At 39.4% G+C, this 22,033-nt stretch overlaps 4 protein-coding genes across 5 annotated transcripts; 2 read left to right on the forward strand and 2 right to left on the reverse strand.

The window, feature by feature from the left end:
* Window positions 1-257: 257 nt before the first annotated feature.
* arl8 (ADP-ribosylation factor-like 8) lies at window positions 258-7,722 on the forward strand. Of its 2 annotated transcripts, XM_086151048.1 has the most exons (7): window positions 258-344; window positions 443-669; window positions 2,807-2,867; window positions 2,952-3,099; window positions 4,113-4,196; window positions 4,399-4,550; window positions 5,551-7,722. In XM_086151048.1, exons 2-7 carry the CDS (start codon window positions 624-626, stop codon window positions 5,597-5,599), a joined length of 540 nt encoding a protein of 179 aa, XP_086007174.1. In that variant the 5' UTR covers window positions 258-344; window positions 443-623; the 3' UTR covers window positions 5,600-7,722. The 2 variants fall into 2 exon arrangements, with proteins under 2 accessions (XP_086007174.1, XP_086007173.1); XM_086151047.1 differs by having other exon boundaries at window positions 306-669.
* Window positions 7,428-12,264, reverse strand: maf1b (MAF1 homolog, negative regulator of RNA polymerase III b). The gene is made up of 8 exons (XM_086151046.1): window positions 12,116-12,264; window positions 11,748-11,836; window positions 9,496-9,627; window positions 9,238-9,400; window positions 8,990-9,111; window positions 8,766-8,885; window positions 8,523-8,615; window positions 7,428-8,434 (listed from the first exon to the last, which is right to left on the reverse strand). The coding sequence occupies exons 2-8, from the start codon at window positions 11,828-11,830 to the stop codon at window positions 8,410-8,412; spliced, it is 738 nt and encodes a 245-aa protein (XP_086007172.1). The 5' UTR covers window positions 11,831-11,836; window positions 12,116-12,264; the 3' UTR covers window positions 7,428-8,409.
* A 1,896-nt stretch (window positions 12,265-14,160) lies between these two features.
* Window positions 14,161-17,785, reverse strand: zfand1 (zinc finger, AN1-type domain 1). The gene is made up of 8 exons (XM_086150339.1): window positions 17,690-17,785; window positions 17,298-17,340; window positions 15,562-15,601; window positions 15,326-15,453; window positions 15,088-15,179; window positions 14,776-14,894; window positions 14,519-14,674; window positions 14,161-14,410 (listed from the first exon to the last, which is right to left on the reverse strand). The coding sequence occupies exons 1-8, from the start codon at window positions 17,742-17,744 to the stop codon at window positions 14,234-14,236; spliced, it is 810 nt and encodes a 269-aa protein (XP_086006465.1). The 5' UTR covers window positions 17,745-17,785; the 3' UTR covers window positions 14,161-14,233.
* A 391-nt stretch (window positions 17,786-18,176) lies between these two features.
* On the forward strand, window positions 18,177-21,449 carry chmp4c (charged multivesicular body protein 4C). The gene is made up of 5 exons (XM_086150340.1): window positions 18,177-18,484; window positions 19,582-19,759; window positions 19,911-20,019; window positions 20,180-20,306; window positions 21,207-21,449. Exons 1-5 carry the CDS (start codon window positions 18,280-18,282, stop codon window positions 21,266-21,268), a joined length of 681 nt encoding a protein of 226 aa, XP_086006466.1. The 5' UTR covers window positions 18,177-18,279; the 3' UTR covers window positions 21,269-21,449.
* Window positions 21,450-22,033: the final 584 nt, after the last annotated feature.

A 22,033-nucleotide genomic window follows, 5' to 3' on the forward strand; every position in this document is an offset into this window, starting at 1 on the left:
TATTTTTTATGACAATTCAGTCCATTAAGACCTTTATTTGCAGATCAAATGTACACATGCAAGATGCATATTTAACAGTATTGTCACATGTCTTTTTTGCTCACTGCCTGCAGATGAAAGGAAGAGCGAAATGTTAAGATCAATATAAAGAGCTACAATATACGTTTGTTTTTTTCTTTTTTAAATAGACATCAATTGGTGATCCTGGAGAAAAACAAACGCCCGGCCGTGTTGTCAACACGTCACCGGAAGGCAGCGGAGAAGCCGGGGCTGCTTTTCTCGCCCCATCGAGCCCAGAAGCAGTCGCAGAGGACGGGGGGAGCAGAAGCAACAGTGCTCATACGGTTAGCCGCGGATTTCACGACACTTACGCCGTCCATAAGCGGCTGGCTCTCCTATGCTGTCCTGAAAGACTGTTTTATTCTCCCTTTTTTTCAACGAGGCATGGAGTCCGCAGCGGGATGTTTTGCGGACGGGAGCTCCTCAAGCTAATGTTAGCTAGCCGCAGCCAGCCAGCCGCCGTGTGGTGAAAGCTCACCGCCGCTGGCCGCTCCACCGACCGACCGACCGACCAACGGACGGACGGACGGACGGACGGCAAACATCGGTATCAACTCAAAACAATGGGGCTTATATTCGCCAAACTGTGGAGCTTCTTTTGCAACCAAGGTGGGTGTCATTGTTAACTGTTAGGGCTCACCCTTCTCCCGCTAGCAACTCAACCCGGGGACGGTGCTAACCTTTTAGCACAAAGTGAGCAGCGAGACGCGTTATAATAACAAATGAGGGGAGAATCAACGGCAGACACCCCTTTGTGCACACACTTGCACGACGAAACAACACACTAAACTAATCCCGGTTCATCCTTTTACCGGAGAATCATCCAATGACCGTGTGTGTTTTAACATAACATATATCTCCATGTGATTATTTTAAGTCACGTTTAGTTAATCCTGCAGCAGCCTATTCATCGAGGTGTCAATCAGCTTTAAGGAGACACTGGGTGGCCCTAACCACTTTTTTTGCTTGGTGTAGAAGACCACAGATGCATGTAAACAACATAGATTCATTAAGAATTTACGTAAAAGAGATTTAGTCGCAAGTTTTTCAGTGCTGCTTTGTTGTTTCTCATTGAGTCATTGTTCTTTACTTCTAGTGACAGTGTGAGATCTTCTATTCTTCATAGTTGTCTTGTTTGATATTGCAAACATATTAACATATAAAATGTATTTTTACAATTAATGGCAAGCAAGCAGAGACCTGGAGTTGTCCTACTGTTCACTGTGTATTTGGATACATTACATGTTATTGTTAATGATTAACTCTATATGCCGAATCGTGTGTTTTGCCCTTTCACTCCAGTGTCAAATTTATCTCAATCAACAAACTCGCTGACTCTTGAGTAAGGTTCTTGGATCTATAGCCTGGCTCATCACATGTAACTGGGTCACTTGTAAGGGTGTCAGTGGCATCAGCCAAATCAAATTTTATATGTGTAGACCAAAAACACAAACAACCCCAGGGGTATGAAGCTATGCTTGGACATTCAGGAAGAGTTAGGATAACCTCCCTGAAAGTCCCCCGTTAACATGGAAAAAGATGGCAGAGCTCTGAGGACGAGTGCAAGATGATGTTTTTGTTGCATTGTTCCTGTCCTGAATTAGTTTCTGTCCAAGGGAGAGAGAAAAGATGCAAAAAAAACCCAGAGAGGTGGTTTTGTCTGTCTGTAGCACTGCACCACATAGAGGGCAACAAGTGGAAATGAATTTTTGTCTGATCCTAATGTTGAAATTTGCACTTTACTGCTGAGAAATACCGACATAAGTCACTTTTACATGAGCAGAAGAAGTATGTTGAAAGTTTAGAATAACTGGACAGAGTGTGTTATCTTGAATTATTGGACAGATGTTTGGCAGCGCGGGTGAATAAATCACTATTTCCAAATGTTGAGGTTGACTTGAAAAACTTGGCCAGACAGGGATTTTGAAACATGATAAGATTCAACTGGGTAACAAATGATATATAATCATGGAGTAAAACAGTCTTCTAGTGAATTACCTCTGATTTGCATTTGGCTTATGGGGAGGGACAGAAGAAAAACTTGAAAAGATTGCGCTGGATTCATAAATGGGATACCATTTTTTGTGGAATTATAACTTTTTTTCTGTCTTGCTGTTAAAAGTTTGCTATTTTAAAGATAAACGTGGTCATATTTGGAGCAATCAAATTCTGACATTGCACTTTTCAGCGTCCACTGATAGTGTCAGAGTCTTTTAGGAAGTAATAGACATGCAACGTCCTCAATAAATGTCAGTGTGGTACGCCAGGGCCAGCCAAATTGGAAGCCCTCTGACCAGACTTCCTTTTCTCCCAGACAACGAGAGGCCCCAGATAGACAGAAAATGCAGAGGGCTAACGCAGAGTTTTCTAGCATGTCTGTGTCAACTGTGATGCTTCCTTTGGCCCGCCGTGCTTGCCAGCTTGACTGCAGTAGGGGAAAAAAATCCTTCACTGTTGCAAGCATTGCTTGCTGTGTTTGTGAATGGCCAGAAGTCTGCAGTTTCAGCTATACTTAGAAAAATGAGGTCAGGGAACTTTGGAGGAAGGAAATAGTTTGTGTCTTTTGAGATTGTGAATAGACAACAAGAGTGTGGAGAGGCTGGAGTCAGGTTCAGACCCTGAGCACTGCGGAAAGAGAGCCAGCTAATCTAATCCTCAAGTCCAATTAAAAGGTGTTTTGTCATTGCTTTTTGATAAAACTTCCACAGGAAGGATATACCAGTCAAACCAAATGCTTGTTTTACAGAGCACAAGGTGATTATTGTTGGGCTTGACAACGCAGGAAAAACCACTATACTCTACCAGTTGTAAGTATTCTGATTTTAAAGCTGTAAAGTTTACTTGTTGGCTATAAATGAGAATTTACCTCTGTATCTCCCCATTATCGCTAGTTTGATGAATGAGGTTGTGCACACATCTCCCACAATTGGAAGCAATGTCGAAGAGATTGTGGTGAAGAACACCCACTTCCTCATGTGGGACATAGGAGGGCAGGAGTCCCTCAGGTCCTCCTGGAACACTTACTACTCGAACACAGAGGTAAGGAATATAAGCCGAACAATCAGTCCTGTTCACTTTTCCATTTTACTTGACCAAGCAGATGTATTGTCCTGCAGACGTTTTTTTTCCAAGCAGCTGGTGTATTTGTTCAGAGCACAGACGGCAGTTGGGGCCGCCCAAGTCAAGAGGTCATGTATTCACAAAGGGGCCTGTCTGAAAGTAAAGCGGAGGTCAGCCTCTGCTGATCACTGGAAAGGCAATGGAGAATAAATGAAACATAAGAGCACAAAGAGTATTAGGAGACCTTAAAGTACAAACTTGATTTGTAATTTTTCAAAACTCCTTCAGTTCATTCAGTCATTTGGTCTAGAACTTGAGAATTCGCTGTTTTTTGCTATTAATTTTGATATTTTCACATGTTGTTTTGAAACTTGCTATTCCTATGACATAATGCACAGTGTTTTATGATCAATATTGAGAGATGCTGTGTGAGACCACCACTATTGGTTTGGAAAGTCTTATTTCTAATCATTTATGTCAGATGGGACGATTTGCTTTAAAGGGGTGGTTATTTCGTGCTGAGATGGACAGAAACTATAAATAGAACAAAAGAGACCTTCCCATGAAGAGGTAAAAATTACAGGGGACTGACTGTAACAGTTACCATAGAAGCCCACTTTCATTTTCAAAGCAGCGCTTTGTCGGTCTGAAAGCAGGCTCACAGTCAGGTTGGATATCACACATCGACACATTCTGTTGTATTGCAAAAAACGCCCCCCACCCCCGGGTTATTACCTTGGTTGGATGGTTGTCTCTCCCAGTTGTCCAACATCAGTGTGCCCTTGGTCTTTTGTCACACACACACACACACACACACACACACACACACACAAAAAGCCCACACACTGTCTCTCATTGAACTCAGGCTATTAGCATAGCTGTCTCCAGTCCCCATTGTGAGGCCCCCGGCCTGGAATTACCCACCTGCTGTGCCGCAGAAATGTATTTTGAAAAGAGGGGGTAAATTGTGACTTTTGCCTTCTGCTTTACAGTTTGTCATTCTGGTAGTGGACAGCACAGACAGAGAGAGGCTGGCCATCTCTAAAGAAGAACTCTACAGGATGTTGGCTCATGAGGTAAAGCCATTTACATTGTTTTGTAGTTATAAGGTATTAGACCACACAGTGTTGATTATTTTTTTTCCCCTCGTTGAATGTTTTCCGCAAGGGTCAGACCTTTCCTCCCTGCCGTATTGCTTAGAGCTGGTGGGTCCAAAGATGGCAGAGCACATGGTTACTGTTTAATTGTTCACTGTGCTCTCGCTCTGCCTCTTCTCAGGACCTGCGGAAAGCAGCTGTGTTGATATTTGCCAACAAGCAGGATATGAAAGACTGTATGTCTGCAGCAGAGATCTCCAAATACCTCACCCTGAGCGCTATCAAAGACCACCCGTGGCACATACAGTCCTGTTGTGCACTAACAGGAGAGGGGTAAGCTTGAGAACCTTTTCCAGAACCTGTTCAAGTATTGTGTTTACATAAATAAGACAATATGTCATGATGGGGAGTCATGGTGCTGGCATAGTGTTCAAAAGTCATTAATGGTGGTCCTCACTTAATGACGTGCTCGGTTAATGACGACTCAAGAGTTACGACAGGCTTTGCGATACTATTAAAATATATGCGGAATGCCCTGGCAGCAGTGTTGTGAGTGAGTTCGTATTGTATGCGCTTACCCATGCTTATAATTGGCCTATATTCATGCAAATATAACCACAGGAAAAGGAAAGGTAATATAGCACAGTTCAAATGGCTGCTATGTATGCAAATATTGTACGGTAAAACGGTAGAAATGGTGTTTCACTAAACGACGGACACCTTAGAACGTAAACCCCGTTGTTGAGTTAGGACCACCTGTATTTGATCTTTATGCTGTCAAAACTCCTTCCCTCTCTGTAGACATGATGAGCCATGTCAACCCAAGCGGATTACAATTATACCCAATAAAGCAACACATAATGCCAGCTTAATAGAAATAGTTAATGGATGCAAAAACATGTTTTAGACCTAATAGTTGAGCTCAAGTTTATCTTTGTCACTTTATGCATTACTCTTCTTAGATTTTTGATGATTGAAATGGTTATGGATATGGTCCTTGGATTTGCAACTACTGGTTGGCAGTGGAAAAATGAATGGGTTTACTTCATGTAAATTACTGGATTGTCAGCTTTCCGCCTACAAATTTAAAGAGTCCATGCTTAATCCTATCAGAAACAGTTTAGTAGGGCTGAAAAATTGAACAGTCTTTTTTTTGTTTATTATAAATCCCTTTGCCCCTCTGCCGGCTGCTATCAGTTCTGCAGACCACCAGGTGTCACTGATCAGGACGAACCTAAGCTTCATTTAAGTCACTATATTCTCTTTGCATTATGCCAGAAGGATGTATGGTAGATATCACCTGACACTTATTTTTTTTGTTCATCTATTTCAGTTTGTGCCAGGGGCTGGAGTGGATGACCTCCAGGGCTGGACTAAGATAGCCCTTCCACAGCCATTGATGGCCTGACTACCTGCACCACCCACATGGTGGTATAACAGCTTGTCCCTACTGGTTTATTGTTTTTACTTTTTTTTTTACTGGATTATGATTTCTGCAGATGGAGGATGAGCGTTGACTCTAATGTTGCTCGGTCACAGCGTAATTGTCACAATGGATGCCAGTTCTCCTTTCACATACGTGACCATTTCTAAGGAATTTACCTGGGCGTGGAAACAGCTGTTACAGTGAAAGAGAAGATTCAATTGATTCCTGTGGGATTCACATTTAGTGTACGTCCAAGTACAAGACGGGGCTGTACTGGACACCGATCATACAGTAGGACATCACACGTATCATGTTACAGCTCACCATATTCTTTCAATCAAAGTGTGCCATAAATACCACATGGGTGCCCATTTTTGGAGAGTATGGTGTAGTTTGAGGACTTTTTTTTTCATTGTTTTTATGTTTCCATAAAAGTTCAGGTGAAACTTAAAGTAACAAACAAAGGGATCATGACCTGCAAGCAGTATTTTAAGAAACATTTGATGAGAATATTATGTTGTATTGCACTGCACTGAGCTCATTGGTTGGAGCTTTACAGAGTAATGATCTCATGACTGTTATATTTCTGTTTTTCATAGCACAGCTATTGATGTTATGTAGATTTTCAGTTTCATAAGCTACATTATTAGTATTTTCACGATAGATCACATTGGTGCTGCATTACAATGTGCTCAAACCTGAATTCCCCCACTAATGAACTTTGAGCCTGTACTTGCATGGTAAGCCAAACATCGTAGAGCGCCCTCCCCGAACCTGAATTTCATAAACTATTTTCAGCCATTTAATATTTCCCATTTATGCATCAAATAGCAGAAACCCTGGAAAGCTATTATAAAGGCAAGTACAAAAAGCTCTTTTAACAAGTGTTTTAAATATAAACACTACCAAATGCTTTATGACTTATTTAATGTCATTCTTTTTTTCAAGATTACTTTCAGAGGCAGTCAGGGGATAGATCTTTTTTGGTGCTCTGCTATTATATGTGGCTGACTGCTCTTGTATTCGATAAAACTTTTCTGAAGCCATTTTGTCTTTTTCTTTTTTTTTTTTAAATAAACAAGCAACCCTGAAAACGATGACAAACCTTGAGTATATAAGCCTGTCAGATTTGAACACAGAAGCTGGGTTCCCCGTGTGAGCAGTTTCGCGGTGTGAGATGACTGTAAGTTGACATTTTGGCCCTTATACAGCAGCTCTATATTCTTGGCCTTCACCATGTCCAGGTTGTCTGGAAGGTCTTTGTGCAGATGAGTCAATCTAACTGTATGTGCTTGATTTCTACCATTGTTTCCCTTTTTTTATGATCAGGGTTGTTAAACCTGATCCAGCTTGGTATAAAATTGCTATCCGATCTATGCATGAATCAACAATCTTGTCTTTCTGCGAGTTCCTTGTTTACCATAATGGGTTGGTAGCTAAGAAGTGCACAAGTTTGGTCATTCAAAAACAGATGGTATACGTCTTGTTTGGCATGCTTTTTTGGGGGCCTCTTGAACATGTTCCCTCCAGGGCATTTTTCTTCTCAAAACAGGGTACACAGTGGATCCTCGCAGGTTCAAAGTTTTACAGCTTTTGCCTTGATTTCACACAAAGAACAGAGTTTATCTCTGGTAAAGTGCAGTCTGGGTCACATACTATATTTCTTCATTAAAAGGCTTGTTTTGACCTATGAGCCTGAAGTTCTAGTTTTTACTGTTTACACTGATCAAAGCTCAACTTCAGTATTTTTTTTAAGAACTAGAAAAAACAGATTCAAACACAAATTTCTTCACATATGTAATATATTAGCCAATTAAAACAGAGCAGTCAAGAAATACATAGCACTCCTAGCCACTTGTAAGGAACATTAAGAGGAGGTTCTCAATTTCTAAAAAAATACAACATAACTTTTTTTTTCAGTATTTTCTTTCCATCCTAAATTGAACTATACATTCATCTTTTGATTTATGCTCTGCAGTGCAAATAAAAACACTGCCAAGACAAGACATCTAGACATCAGGATCAACTGGAGTAAAACTGGGTTTACACAAATAAATTGGATAATGGACTGAAGCAAAACAATTGAGTATTGTTTCATTAGCTGCAACTTGTGCCATCAGCCTGTGGCCTCCTGCCTCATATACAGATGAGCATTTGCAGTATTGCGATTTAATAACATAGCTTTAAATCATAAATGCAGCTTTTAAAACCTGTCACGCTCAGTGCTAAAACAGTTCTCACAGTAACATCACTGTCACATAAAAAGCAACACACATAATGGCTAACAATGAGCAACAAGATTTTTTTAACTGATCAGTATAAACTGGGTTTCCACTGGCTGAGCATGTTCCGAGGTTGGAACAGTAGAAATTGTCAGTCTTTGTTGATGCTGGTGTTAGCTGGACTCCTTTGTTTATGGATGTTCATGACATCATTTGCAATGACTTCAAGACATTAGGAGTTTCTTGGCCACTCATCGGTAACAGCACCTGCTTTTCTCTCAATTGCTCATGGAGTGGTCTCTTTGGAAACATGGAAAATGGTAGTGCATGTATGCTTGTGTTGTCCGGCCAGAAACTTCAGTTACCAAGAGGTCTTTGGAAAATGGCCACCACTGTGCTCTGCGCAGGTCAATGCCAGCAGACAAACATGCATCAGAAGAGTGAAAAAAATGGCTTTGGATGAAGCAAAATCCCAAACTCAAAGGGAAAATGGGATGCAGAATGGGAAGTGATGAGGCAGTTTAGAAATGTCATCTGCGAAGAATCACACGCAAAGAACTCTCGGGCATCTGAGAAGAAAAGAAGAATACATATTTTTAAACAGAAAGCACTGAGATAAATCTGTCTTCAGCACCATCACAATTCTGATAGTCTTACCTGTCCTCAGTGAAGCCGTCCATTTCTTCCTCATCATCCAGCTCCATGTCCAGCTCATTATCAAGACAGTCACGGCCATAACCACTCAAAACACTGCGAGTACAAAATATTTTAATATGCATGGGTTTTTAAAAGAAAAAGAAACATGGAAGTTTTGATTGTTTTTTTGTTCTGTTGCGAAGTTGTCTGATTCCATTTATTTATGTAGGAGTACGTAACAGAAGAGGAAATTTGACTGCTGACCTGACTGAGCGGCATGTAAGGAATACAATCCTCTTGAGCTTCTTGTTGTAGAAGAAGTAGTTGAAGGACCAGAGACTCCCCTCTTCACCAAAAGGGTCTGAGTCCAAATCCGGGTTGTAGCTAAAAAAAGGGGGGGAGGGGGTAAGATATGGGTTAATGATCACCAAAGAAAACTATTTCAGGTTTTAACTACACATGTTTATGTCCTTGATCATCACACCAACCTGTAAACATCACAGCCCTGCAGGTTGATCTCTTGGTCAATGGCGTTCCAAAGCTCTGGACCAAGCGAGTTGAACTCTTCTCCCACAGCTGAGAACAAGCTGCTGTTTACTGCATTGACCACCTGAGGAGAAAATGTTAAACTTAATTATACCGTGTATATTCGACAAGTGACAAACTTGTTCTCTTAAAAAAACGACTCCACATGTGATCCCTGAAAGACGGTGTCTCTTCAGAACAGAATACTGACCCAGTTAAGACTAGGTTCTCGGCTGAACTCATGGGCCCGTGCTGTGCTGAAGTCGTAGTCCGGCCTGAATGACTCATTTAATGTGGTGATGAGGTAGAAAAGTGTCTTCCTGCAACACTTGTCATTCAAGGGGTTCTCTCCTTCTTCGCTACTCTTCCCTAGCCTGGGGGGTGGGTTGAGAGCCATATTAAAAATGCAGTTTTTGACACTGTTGTTCCTAACTCTGTAATTTAATTGACTCAAGACTGCAGTACTCACTGTGAGGGGCTGGTGGTGCTGCTAGACTGAGGTGGGGACAGAGCCTCCAGGATGTGGGGCTCCCCCTCCTGGCAGAACTGCTTAAACATGTGTTTATCGTCCCCTGCCATCTTGCAAGAGTAGCTCTCAATCCTAAAAACAGCAGAAGTATTATTGATTGGTTAAAATGCGTTGTTACCATATTGCAAATTTGTATTATATAACAAATAAAGTCATTTTTAAAATTGCATTTAATATATTAGGCTGAAAACATTCAGCCTCAGACATAAAAACTATATTATAAGACATACTGTTTAAGGATATAACTGTATATCTCTTCAAAAGTTTTTTTTTTTTTAATCATATTTGGCAAAGCAGCTCTATAATCTAAGTTGCTAGGGTTCACCTTTGTTAACAGTTCTGTTGTGGGCAAAGTTATGGCTTAAAAAGAGAACAATTGTTTTGCGCCTAAGTAAGAGAATTTAGATGTCCGCAAAAAACTAACTACAAAAACATCTGATAAAAAACAAGCTGTGATTTAAAACAAAAAAAAGAGGCTCACACGCTCTTTCATGTCTTTGGGTCAGATCCCACAGAACACAGATATGTGGGAGGAGCAGAGTGCGAAGCAGTTGTTTGTTTTGCCCCCTCCCAAATGGAAGTTATGCAAGAGCAAAAGGTTGTGCAACTTAATATACACTGACTAAGACCTTCACAGGTCTAGCCGTCCTAAATATAGTGAAGTATGAGGGAGAAGACTCCACTTTAAAATAACTGTCCTGGTTTTGATTCACAACACAGCTGACTGAAACAGCACAATGTGAGCAGCCAAGTGACCCTGGATTGGTGCAGCTATTTTAAATTAACCAGCCGTTGTCAGGTGTAGTTACCTCTACCTATTGTTTATTTCACTTGCAAATTTGTGCATTTTTGATCTAATATTTATGTTCTCCAGTTATTCCACAAAATGACTCAAATGTCATCGTATAAGTACTTTTAAACATCACATTCTCCTAACTGTAACCAAACTCAGATTAGTGTTAACACTCTCTTTGAAAGTTCTTTTTGCAAGGACATCAGTACCCCAATGCAAGTTGAACTGTCTTGTTGTGTCAATTGGTGCAAACACATTTCAAGGTTTACATAGTTATTTAAAAAAACAAAATATATACACACACACACACACACACTACACTGAAAAAACTTATGTGTTCAAACAAAATGGCAGTAATCAAAATATAACAATGTATTGGTTAATCAAGGAAAATATTTTAATAGTCTGACGTACAAACTATGCCTTGAGACATGCAGTTAAAATGTCATCGCTGTTTCTAATCTCGATGTGTTTTCTCATTTTGCACCGGACAAAAACTTCACTGACTAACAGTTGTGATGCGTCTTTGTTTTTTGATTTCAGTGAGCTCTTTCATAAGTTTTCGCTACCTGAAGAGGAAACGAATTTCCTCTGGACCTTTCAGTTAATTCTACATCTGTTGCAAAATTGGAATCTCTAATGTGGAAGTCCTGAACTTAATGGAAGGACAGAGGGAATATTTTAAGCCTGGAAACATGATGGGCTGCCTAACTAATCCCCTAAGCAGCCTAAACCCTAGCAGCCTTGGCAGCATCAATGGTGTACTGCAGTTATGCAGTAATACTGCAAATACATATGTGATAAACACAAGCCTTCAAAATAGTCCAACTGGTGTGAGAGAACACCATGTTGTGCGTCACTCTGGGTCACAGCTAGTGCTGAAGTCTCACCTCCCACGACCAAAATACTGCCTTTTGCTTGGGCTGCATAACTTCTCAACCCACTGTCACTTTGAGGTCAAGGCCTGCAGAAGGGCTTACATAACGTATAACACAACGTTTTGTTTTTACAATTCCCTACGTCATCAACATGAACTGAGAGGTATCTGAACTGTGGGTACACTTCCAGTAAAGTAGGCTATTGGGTTATCTCTTATCACAGCTTTAGAGGGCAGAAAAGTGCTGCTGAGTCTTAGTGGAATCATTGACATGCCATAACAGCGATCTCTGAACCAACCACACCTTGTGACCAAGTTGTAAATAAATAAACAGTAAACAATCCTGCAATTCAAAGTTTGTGCATACAATGTGTGACGGCTCCTTAATGCTGTGATGCCACTAAAACCAAAAGGAAGGAAACCGAAGAAATCAGCATTTTTTTTCAGGCCATTTCTGCAACACTCCAGGACTTGTTTGTGTGTGTGCGTGTGTTTTAAAATGTGGGATGCTTTGCTCAGTACCTGCCAAGGATGCGAGACTCTCCTTTTTCTGCACACAGCCGAGAGCTGAGGGCTTCGAAGCTGGAGTTTTCCAACAGTTTCATGGCCTCCTGTCAAACACCAGGAAGAAGCACAGGAGGAAGTAAGCAGACAGCCGCCGCGTTTCCGTTTGCAACTCTTGTTTGGTTTTGTTCACACCTCTTGTTAATGTAAACAACTAGCTGGAAGATATGAGGCGGTGAACTACAGCGCCCCGTGAGGCCAAACATCATTAAATTACAAATCGCCTTCCCTGTATCTGGACCGCCGCCCCTCCCCCACCCTTCAATTGAAGTTGACGAATCGGTTTCCTGGTTTCGTACATCCAAATTACAACACAATTTACTTACCGACCGATGTTTCCCAGCACACACGGAGTGTAAAAGGCTGTCTAGTCAACCCGTAGACTAAAATCGCCCGTCTCCCAGGAACTTGGTGACGCCAAAAATATATATCAGCGATCCGCGCTTTGTTGTAAAGACCAGCTAACGTTAGCCACTGGTAATGCTAACTATTGCGCTCCCGACTTCCACTTTAGAGCTCAGCGTTCAATTCGCACTTGCGTTTAAGCATCTTACAGACACACTCGGTCGAGGATGAGTTACTCTGAGGCTTATTAAATTTATAGAAAAGCTTCCCTTTCCGATTAGATGCGAGGAGATTATGTCCAAAGGCTGTTGGCGTTTTTCGGATTCTGTCTGCAGCGGCATCCCTTTCGACCTAATTGTCCTACGGTTTGTAATAGCTGGATCAAGTCGCCGTTTTCCAAGCGACTCGATCAGAGACGCATCAACTGACGGGCTATCGAGTCTGGTGGTTTGACAAAACAAACCTAAACTGCTGCAAATCGTTGGCAACCTCTGAATACTTCTATTCTCATCAAAACAACGAAATCTACTGTCCTGAAAGCTCAGCCCCCTTTGATTTATATGTACGTGGATGACGTATACGCCTACGTTTATGATAGGGGTCGTCTGATTAGTCACTTGATCTCTGCAAGTAAATAACGGATCCTTTGATTGGTTGGCGTTTTTCACCAGTCGGCCCCCAGCTAGGGTAGGTCATATGTCTCGATTTGTTTTTAGGATGTTGCTGCAAAGAAAACAAATCTATGGCTTCTTTTCAAGATCTTCAAGCTCTAAAGTTCACTTTTACAATTTTAACGTAAACAGAAAATGTCTAAATTGGGATTTTACCGTATTATAATGTCTATTTCGTCGTTACAATATGTCTACAATCTAGCCACTACAAAGTGCATTATGATTGTTCTGTGAGAACGTTGTTTGCACTATTTTCACCATTTCCGCGTTATAATTCCGGATATATATTATCAAGCCGAATTGTGCCATTCTGTGTGATTTTTTTGTGGATGTAGTGTAATCGGTTTTTGAAGTATTTAAAGAGCGCCAAGTTATTTTGTTTTTTTTCTTCATTTTCGTGGCTTAGTACTTACTTGACCGGTTTTCGAGTGGTGACTGATATCACTTGCTCCAGAAGACGTGCTTGCAGGTGCAGTTCTTACAATGATATTCTTCTTTACATTCTTCAGTGTAGATATTTGTGATTTGCATGAATGCCGATTTGCTTTTAATAGATCTTAAAGTGTCACTCACGGGTGAAAGGCTTGAAGGTCATTATGAACAGTCTTTTGCACATTTATGTATTGTAATCGTTTTGTGTACATAAGTAACTACAGTTGTATGTACAGACATGTTAACATGCATACTTACATTTACATGGATGTTTGTATAACTTATTTTGTTCAATCCTTTGTGTCTTTGCTGTGGTTACCACTTTGAATTTCCTGACTGTGGGGCCAAAGAAGGACTATCATAGTTCCTTGAAATCCCTAAGATTAATTTATCACAGAGGATAAGCGTTACAGGGTAAAGATGAAGTAAACATCTAAGGGACATAAGACTCATGAAGTGGTCATGGCATAATTTTGTTACTATTTAATACTAGCCTTAAAAAGTAATGCTGTATGTGATACAAGTATTTGAAATTACATTTAAAGGAGGTTGGCCTAGTTTCTTCATTCTTCATGGCAGTTATAAAGTAGTGCTTCGACATCCACCAAGCATACTGACAGATTTAATTAACTGTCTTTCATGGTGTAAAGGAACATGATTATAATAAAAAATAGAAGCGAGTTTACGGACTGACTAGTTGGTTATAGATCTGTGAAAATACAATATGGTTTTCAGGGAACATGTTCTGCTTTCCTTTAAAAGCACCTAAGTATTGTCACATTTTTTTTATGATGCAAATCGATTACTGGAAATGACATCAATCATCATTTATCATCTAATGTTTTATCAGATCTGAGGATTACACCCCTAACGTGATAACAAGTCATGCTGCGCACAAGACGGAATAATTTATTGAGTCAAAGTCTGATATTCCAAAGATTTATTGCCAGAAATAAAAGCTGCATATTGAAATAATCAACTCAGTGGCTAAGCCATTCAGGTAGGTGAAAAATACTGAGAAACATTATCCACGCCGGCACTGTCATTGCTCAGGTACTCCAGGATCACATTACCCCCATTGTGCAAGGGAGACACTTGGCAAGAAAGCAGTGAGACCAGGGTTTCATCCATGCGGAAAGCCTCACCTGTCTCAGGGTGGCATAGCCGTAGCTTCTGCAGAACAGCATAGAGAACACTTTCTTTTTAAACATCCAACCTCATTAATGCAAGAAATGAGCAAAAAGATGTGTAAATCTGTATTTTGAGCACCACAGCGCTTACCTTAGCTGTCAGGACATTATTGTTGTTCTTGAGGGAACCAAGGGAGGCTGCATAATCAACCACCTTTCCAACACTCCATTTGGAACAGAAGAACATGGCCAGCGCATTGTCCTTGGATTCTCTGGGAAGATACACCTGAAAATATGTTCTCTCAGTCTGGAAAAGCAAAAGGAACCGGGGGGTGGGGGGATGGAGGGGATGTTGTTAAAGTTTATAGTTATACATGCTGAAAAAGAAAAGTAAGATGGAGATTTTACCTGTGGCAGTCCCTTATCTCCAACAGCATGCAGCTTTAGTTTCATTAATGCTACCTTGGCTGCAGTTGCGCTGTTTTTTGACCCTCGGCGCCCCTTATCTTTTGATTTGTCCTTCGATTCTGGTTTGTCAGAAAAAGTGTCAAATGTAATGTGATGGATTATTATGTAATATTATGTATTACTAGAGAATACAAAATGATTAGGTTTTATTAAATACAGATCTCATGTGGGAGGAAGCAGAGACAAATTGGAAAGTCTATCACTAGCCTTGCATAATTCAAAACTTCAATAATTTTTATCAATTTTACTTACCCACAATCTTTTGTACGAGCTCTCTGGTTGCAGCCATGCGAGGCTTTTGGACCTCCAACTTCTCACACTTGTGATCATTTTGATGACGATGACTGTAAGTAAAGAATTTAAATTTTTCATGAGTGGTTCACATGTTCCTTTAACATAAAAAATATCTTGGGTCAGAATGAGCATTTCTGGCAGCTCCGAAGGCACCATTTTATGCTGCTTTAATGAAAGAATAAAACTGCAAACCTACGCCAAGCATAATTGTTTTTCACATTGTGGACAAATTACAGGTAACACTTCTTTTCCTTTACAGTCTTCAAAAGTGCAGGGATAACTTGAGGTACAGCCACCTTGAGGCCGAGGATCCTTTTTCACTGACTGATGAGAAATAAACAGAGAAAATTCAACTGTAAAAGAAACCCATGATATAAAACAGAACAGAGGGACACAAACGTCTATTGACAGTATCACCAAATAATGGCCTACCTCTGAGCATGAATGGGTCTCTCTGCTTCTGTGCTCTAAGCTGTAAGTTACAAATAATGATACATTTTTGATAAAAACGAGACTTAAGGACATTGAAGGAGAACAAGATACGTCTGCAATAAAATCATGTGACAATGGGTAGGAGGAATAGGCTAAAGCGCCTTGAATAAAACATATTGTTATTATTATTATTACACCGTGAGTGCAAATATGTTGCTCTAACCATGGAACAAACTGTTACTAAATGACAAGAGTTTTTTTTAAGCCCAATTATTGTAAATTAGGGTTGAAAATAATGAATTCCATTGTAAAAGTACGTTACAAAGTAAAGGTACCAGGTACGTATGTTTGGATAGAATGGGCAGATTGTGGGTATATTTGTATGTTCATTTTGATTTTGAATAATTGTGCATGCGCTTGTGGCAAAACTGGGCAACTTAAATGCAGAAGTAAATAGAAGAAAATAATCCTCCAAAATGATATATATACGGTACATGTTTCATAACGTGGAGAAAAAACAAACATAGATTTAAGGAAACTAATATTGAAATTAGATTATAACTGCAGCAGTATTCTATTTGAGGATGTCTGGCTACTTACTTGTCAGGAATAATTATTTCATGTTTTTTATTACAAGAAACACAAAATACTTGTGATCAACTCACTGATTCAGACATAAAAGATGATGCTAACACATGGCAAAATGAGAAGACTAGTCAAAAACCTTACAAATAATACATGGAAAATTTTGATTTCTGTTGAGATTTAATAAAAACTGTATTTTTTGCTGACAATGAATTGATGTTACAAGAATGACTGGGGTCAAGAATCTTTATCTGTCTATGTTTTCTAGTCAACTCAAATACACTTGATTATTCTTGTTTGATTTTGGCTGGAAACTTTGCTAATATTGTCTGTTAAAATAAATAAGACAATATTTTTTGATGAGTCTCTCAAAATGTACAACAATCTATCCAGGCTCTCACAGCTACTGAGGCAAAAATAATTTCAAGATAAATTAATTAAACCTAGCATTAATTGTGTAGTGGAAGACTTGAATTTTACAGAATAAATATCTACCCATTCAAAGAAAAGAAGTCCTAAATTAATTTTTTAACATTAAGCAAAAACGTCTGATTGTTTGCCCCTTCATTGCAACACGATAATCGAAAATATACCATGCTTAGTAAATATGAGTCAAAATGTAATTAAGCAAAAATAAGCTACAAACAAATCTTATAATTGCATTAAAAGTGTGTGATATGTCTCTAAATAAAGGTTTGAAAAAAATTTGCACACCAAAAATGCTCCAAAAATAAAGATGATTCATTTTACACATAGTATATAAAACGTATTCTAGCATGACATTTTTAGCAACCATAGGCTCTTCCTCAAATGCTTAACAGAGATATTACACTTATCTCTGCACTTGCATGACATTTTGAACAAACATAGGCTCTTCACCAGATGCTTAACAGAGATATGTGTAATATCTCTGTTGAGCATCTGAGGATTATTCTTAGAGCAATTTCATTGTGTCGATTTTTTTTCAAACCTCAACTCAGTCGACTTTTTTGATCCATCACCCATCCCTAACTATACAGCATATGTACGGGTTTTTTCCTTATTCTATGTTGTGTCTCTAAATCTATGTATTTAAATGGAGTCCGTGAACTGTATTATTCATAATATGATATAATTACAATTTGGTGCTCATTCAATATGCGATTTCTTACCAGAAAACACCACTGCAGGAATCACAAACAAATGGGAGGAAGTCTAGAATGAATAAGGGAAAGGCATTGGTCAGTTGAGAAACACATTCGGTGGCTGTCAGAGCATGATGTTGACAAGCCATGTTTTAATTTTTATATTTAACACTTACAATTTTAATATATTCATTATAGTAACGTATGTAACATACGACTGTTCCTTGTTTATTTGGAGCCCTTCGATTATCTCCACTGTGGTTAAAACTATCATTTAGCAAGTGGCTAGCTTGCTAGCTAGTGCGATCAGCTAAAACACGATGCATACAATTTGTAAACACAAAACCACAAATAAACATGTATATACTCTAGCAAGCAATAAATAATATAATATTTTAACAGACAGAGAAAAACTAGACCTTTCTGATTGCACGAATCGATCTGACAGTGCTTCCCGATGTCTAGTTCAGCCATGGGTTAGCTGTAACGCTCCGATGTCAACATGACCTCTGACCTGGGATGATGTCACGTGATCTCAACTTTCCCACTCAACCCCAACCATCATTATTCCCAGAATATTAATTGTTAATTTTTCTATTTAGCTAGCAATTATAATTTGTGTTGTTCGGTTTTTGTTCATATTTCATTAGAATGTAACTTTCTTATGTATCGACAAGAATACATGCGGGAATCCGAAATGCACTGCAAGTAAAATCTCATTAGCACAGCAATAAAAAAGTGAGTGTAAAACGTATTCGCTTTAATATTACGAATAAGATAAATAAATATGGTAAAGCTTAGTAGCAGCAGTTTCCACTCGGCCAAGTGTCAGGTATGGTGACGTCACAGGGCGGACGCACAGAGGTGTGGTTCAAGGTGCGCTTTGAATGGAAAGCACGTACCAGGTAGAGCTGGAAAATCCACTCGCCAGACAGACTTCTTTTGAAACACATCGAGTCGTTTTCCACGCAGTCGTTGCAACGGGGGATCGAGAAGTGGCTAAAACAAAATGAGCAAGATATCGAAGTTTTTTAAGGGGAGCTCAAGCTCATATTCGTCGAAACACCACCGGTCGAATGGGCCTTCGGCACAGGAGGCCATCCACAAACTCCGGGAAACTGAGGAAATGCTGACGAAGAAACAAGATTACTTAGAGAAGAAAATACAACATGAACTGGCAACGGCCAAGAAGCACGGCACAAAAAATAAACGTGGTATGTTGTTGTTTCGTCGGGTGTATGTGCAGCAGTCGGTCACCTGTTCTCGCGCCTTCCTCTTCACACCTACCTTATTTCAGTTTTATTTAAACCGCCACCGAGAATCTTGAATTTTCATGATTTTATTGATTTATTTTTAATTGTTCAGACCTGCAAATTTTTGTGTCTGTGAGTATCTGGTCTCCAGGAATTTTTTTTTTTGAAAGAATTTTTATCCGCTGTGAAAACAGTATCTTTACGACAGAAGGTGGGAAATGAGGGATTTAAACCGATGGATTTCAAATAGCATCCTCAAAGTGATAGGGAGTAACGTGTTTTTGCAACGTCACGATTTAATCTGTGCAAAATCTGCAAAGGTGGCAGAGATCCAGAATGCACGGGCACCCAAGTGTGTGTCCACTCAATAGTTTTGTTCTTGCTTGTTTCCTTTCTATTGTTTTCCTCATTTCCTCATTAAACAAGTCATCGGGCAAGAATCATGACAGGTGAGAAACTTTAAGCACTAAATTACATATTACCTAGAAATATTGAATTTAAAAAATAATAATTTAAAAATGACTCATCGGTTAGCAAGAACATACTACACAATCACAAGAGAAGTTGTTGACACATTTAGCCTGATGTGAAGGTGGTGAAGTGCCTCATGGCAGAAAACCTGCCTGCTGGATCGCTGATGGATGCTCGCTTCCTCTTGCCCAGATGATGCAGACTCATTCCACTTTTGACACACAGCTATTGTCAATGAGTGCAGCTTTTTATGCTCTGTCCGGGTTATTGTTGGTCTACAATTCAGTATCAGGATAGAGATGTTATGACTGATGGATGTTAAAGTATGGAAATTATGTAACAGCTGAAGTGCTGGACAAGATAAACATTTGAGTTGTGATAAAGCTGCAAGTATCTTAATGTGCTAAATACAAATGCCCCCTTTGTTTCCATTTCTATAACCATGCATCATAGCCAGTTAATTTACCCGTGACAAATAAAAACATCAACTAAAGGGAAGAATTTCTTTGAAATTGATCATGAATCAAAATGTAGAGGTGTAGAATAAGATGTGCAACCACCAATCAGATATCTCTTTTCTCCTAAAGCCGCTCTTCAGGCCCTGAAGAGGAAGAAGCGCCTTGAGCAGCAGCTCACGCAGATCGACGGCACACTCTCCACCATTGAGTTCCAAAGAGAAGCGCTGGAAAACTCACACACCAACACTGAAGTCCTCAAGAACATGGGGTTTGCTGCCAAGGCCATGAAAAGTGTCCAGGATAACCTGTAAGAAGCAGGAGCAGCCAACAGAGGGCTGTTAAATCAGCATACCTGTTGGGGGAAAAAAAGCTTTCACTGAAACGCATGGGTTAGAGACTGAATGATCTGCCTATTGATTTCACCTCAAGCCTTTTTATCTCTGTCTACTTGGTGTCAGGGATATTGACAAGATTGATGACCTGATGCAGGACATCACAGAGCAGCAGGATGTTGCCCGGGAGATCAGTGACGCAATCTCCAGACCTTATGGCGAGACATTTGACGAGGTGGACGCATTTTCTCAGCTTAACTATCTTAAATTTCTTTTTGATTTTTTTCTTCATCTCATCTGCCATTTTTTTTCTCTATTTATGATTTTTGGTGCTAAATGGTTTCTTATACATGTCAGATTTCTCCCTAAACATGTGACTGGGTGTTGTTTCTTAGGATGAGCTGCTGGCAGAGCTAGAAGAACTGGAACAGGAGGGCCTTGAGGAGAACCTTCAGAGTATGGGTGGACTGCCCTCTGTGCCGAGTTCCAAGCTGCCTTCAGCACAGCGGGGTCATCGTGCAAGTATGTTTTGCCTTGCTGTATACTTTTAGGAAAAAAAATGTTAATCACAGGCCAAAACAACTGATTTAAGTCAGAGCATGACATTCAAAAACAAAACCTCATCTAGATGGCGACTCCTTTCAAAAGCTTAATTCATGGGGTGAATTTATTTTGTCGGTTTTAATGCATGATTATATGAAACGCTTATAGGGAACGTTTGCTCAGTACAAGCTGCAATAAGTAACATCACACGAGCTTGTTTTTGATTTGCTATTACTTATTTGTCGTTTCTTTTACATGTTTTACATTTCAGTACTTGACAGCTGCCATGTTACAGTTGTTGAATCAAAATTTGCCGCCATCTCCACTGAATTAAAATAGCTTAGTGTTATTTTCAAGCACAAAAAGTGCAAATGTATACAAGGTGATTTAAATTGTTATGAAAGGGGACAGGGATGTGGAGCATGCCAAGAAAAGATATAAAGGGAAGTTTAAGTACCAATGCTCCACTTTGTGTGTTTAGATTTATGGACATAGTGAGGGGGTTTTGAAGTTAGTAGGTGTGAGAGAGAAGGATACAGAGAATAGGGTTAGATGGAAAAGGTTGATTTGCTGTGGTGATCCCTAAAGGGAAAAGCAGAAAGGTTAAGAAGAAGTAGTAGTTCCACCTCATCTGTTTGAGCTTACATCGTCTTTTGACACATTCATCTTGGTTATATCTTTGTTATACTGATACAGGAAAGATGTTTTTTGCTTCCAACCTTGTTTTATCTACCAATTCTGATATCTATCTTGTACAGCAGGTTTTCCTGTCCATCGAAGTACTTAATCCATTTGCTTGGAAGTATAGTGATAACTTGTACTATCAAATGAAAAAAATGTATTTATGCTAATTTTGAAATTTTCCTTCTATTTTTACAGCAACTAAGAAAAAGTTGGAGGATGATGATGACATGCATATGCTGGCATCGTGGGCAAATTAAAATACTTGGAGGCATTGTTTCAACAAGGTTTTTGAAAATTGTTTTACTCTGTTTTGCAACTTTTACTATTGTGGTAAAATGTAGTTTTTCAGCAAGCTGTAACAATCCAGCTTCACTGAAGCACATATTCTAAACAAAATCTTTTTCTCAGTGATTCAAGGAAGAAATTGAAACTTAAGTTAGTCTGTCTTATTTTTTTTTCTCCATTTACTATTTGTTATTTTTGTCTTTTTTTAAAGAAACATGATGATAATGAAGGTGCACTGGGATATGCAGGGATTTACATAGCAGACATGCCTACTGCAAGAAATGTGTAAATAAACATAGCCCCTGCGTTAACATTGTAAATATACTGCTTTTTTATGTTAGATGGGTAAAAGTGTATGCCTCTCTTAAATGTAATCTAAATAAAGTAACCAATCTGAAATATTGGAGTCTCATTTTTTTAAACAAGTTATTGAATATGTTAATGTTCTTTTTATTGACCACAAAAGCATTTTCCACTTTTCAGTTGGCTTAAGGCCATCTGCTCAGACTCTTTGCTGAAATGGAGTTCATCATTTGAACTGGATTATGAAGTCGGTTTTCTGAGGGTTGATGCTGCAGATGACATGGCAAAGTAACAACAAGCATCTCCATTGTTTAGTTTGTTTTTAAACAACCAGCATCTTTGCAATTGGCTTTGCACAATGTAAGGATATAATCTGTTTTTTTCACTGCTTAAATTTCAGCATAAATTGAGAAAAAGGTCAATTTTTGCAAGAA

The sequence above is a fragment of the Fistularia commersonii genome, chromosome 8 (genome assembly GCF_037954325.1).
Source record: "Fistularia commersonii isolate RoL2024-O1a breed Wild chromosome 8, RoL_Fcom_v1.0, whole genome shotgun sequence".
Taxonomy (NCBI): Eukaryota; Metazoa; Chordata; class Actinopteri; order Syngnathiformes; family Fistulariidae; genus Fistularia; species Fistularia commersonii.

Coding starts and splice junctions, on each gene's coding strand:
- arl8 (XM_086151048.1), top strand. CDS start 624: ATGGGGCTTATATTCGCCAAACTGTGGAGCTTCTTTTGCAACCAAG. Junction 3,100..4,112: donor CTTACTACTCGAACACAGAG/GTAAGGAATATA, acceptor TCTGCTTTACAG/TTTGTCATTCTGGTAGTGGA. Junction 4,197..4,398: donor ACAGGATGTTGGCTCATGAG/GTAAAGCCATTT, acceptor GCCTCTTCTCAG/GACCTGCGGAAAGCAGCTGT.
- maf1b (XM_086151046.1), bottom strand. CDS start 11,830: ATGAAACTGTTGGAAAACTCCAGCTTCGAAGCCCTCAGCTCTCGGCTG. Junction 9,628..11,747: donor GAGTCTCGCATCCTTGGCAG/GTACTGAGCAAA, acceptor TGCTGTTTTTAG/GATTGAGAGCTACTCTTGCA. Junction 8,886..8,989: donor CAGGGCTGTGATGTTTACAG/GTTGGTGTGATG, acceptor CCCTTTTTTTAG/CTACAACCCGGATTTGGACT.
- zfand1 (XM_086150339.1), bottom strand. CDS start 17,744: ATGGCTGAACTAGACATCGGGAAGCACTGTCAGATCGATTCGTGCAAT. Junction 15,454..15,561: donor AGACCCATTCATGCTCAGAG/GTAGGCCATTAT, acceptor ATTTCTCATCAG/TCAGTGAAAAAGGATCCTCG. Junction 14,411..14,518: donor ATAATGTCCTGACAGCTAAG/GTAAGCGCTGTG, acceptor GCTGTTCTGCAG/AAGCTACGGCTATGCCACCC.
- chmp4c (XM_086150340.1), top strand. CDS start 18,280: ATGAGCAAGATATCGAAGTTTTTTAAGGGGAGCTCAAGCTCATATTCG. Junction 18,485..19,581: donor CGGCACAAAAAATAAACGTG/GTATGTTGTTGT, acceptor TTTCTCCTAAAG/CCGCTCTTCAGGCCCTGAAG. Junction 20,307..21,206: donor ACAGCGGGGTCATCGTGCAA/GTATGTTTTGCC, acceptor CTATTTTTACAG/CAACTAAGAAAAAGTTGGAG.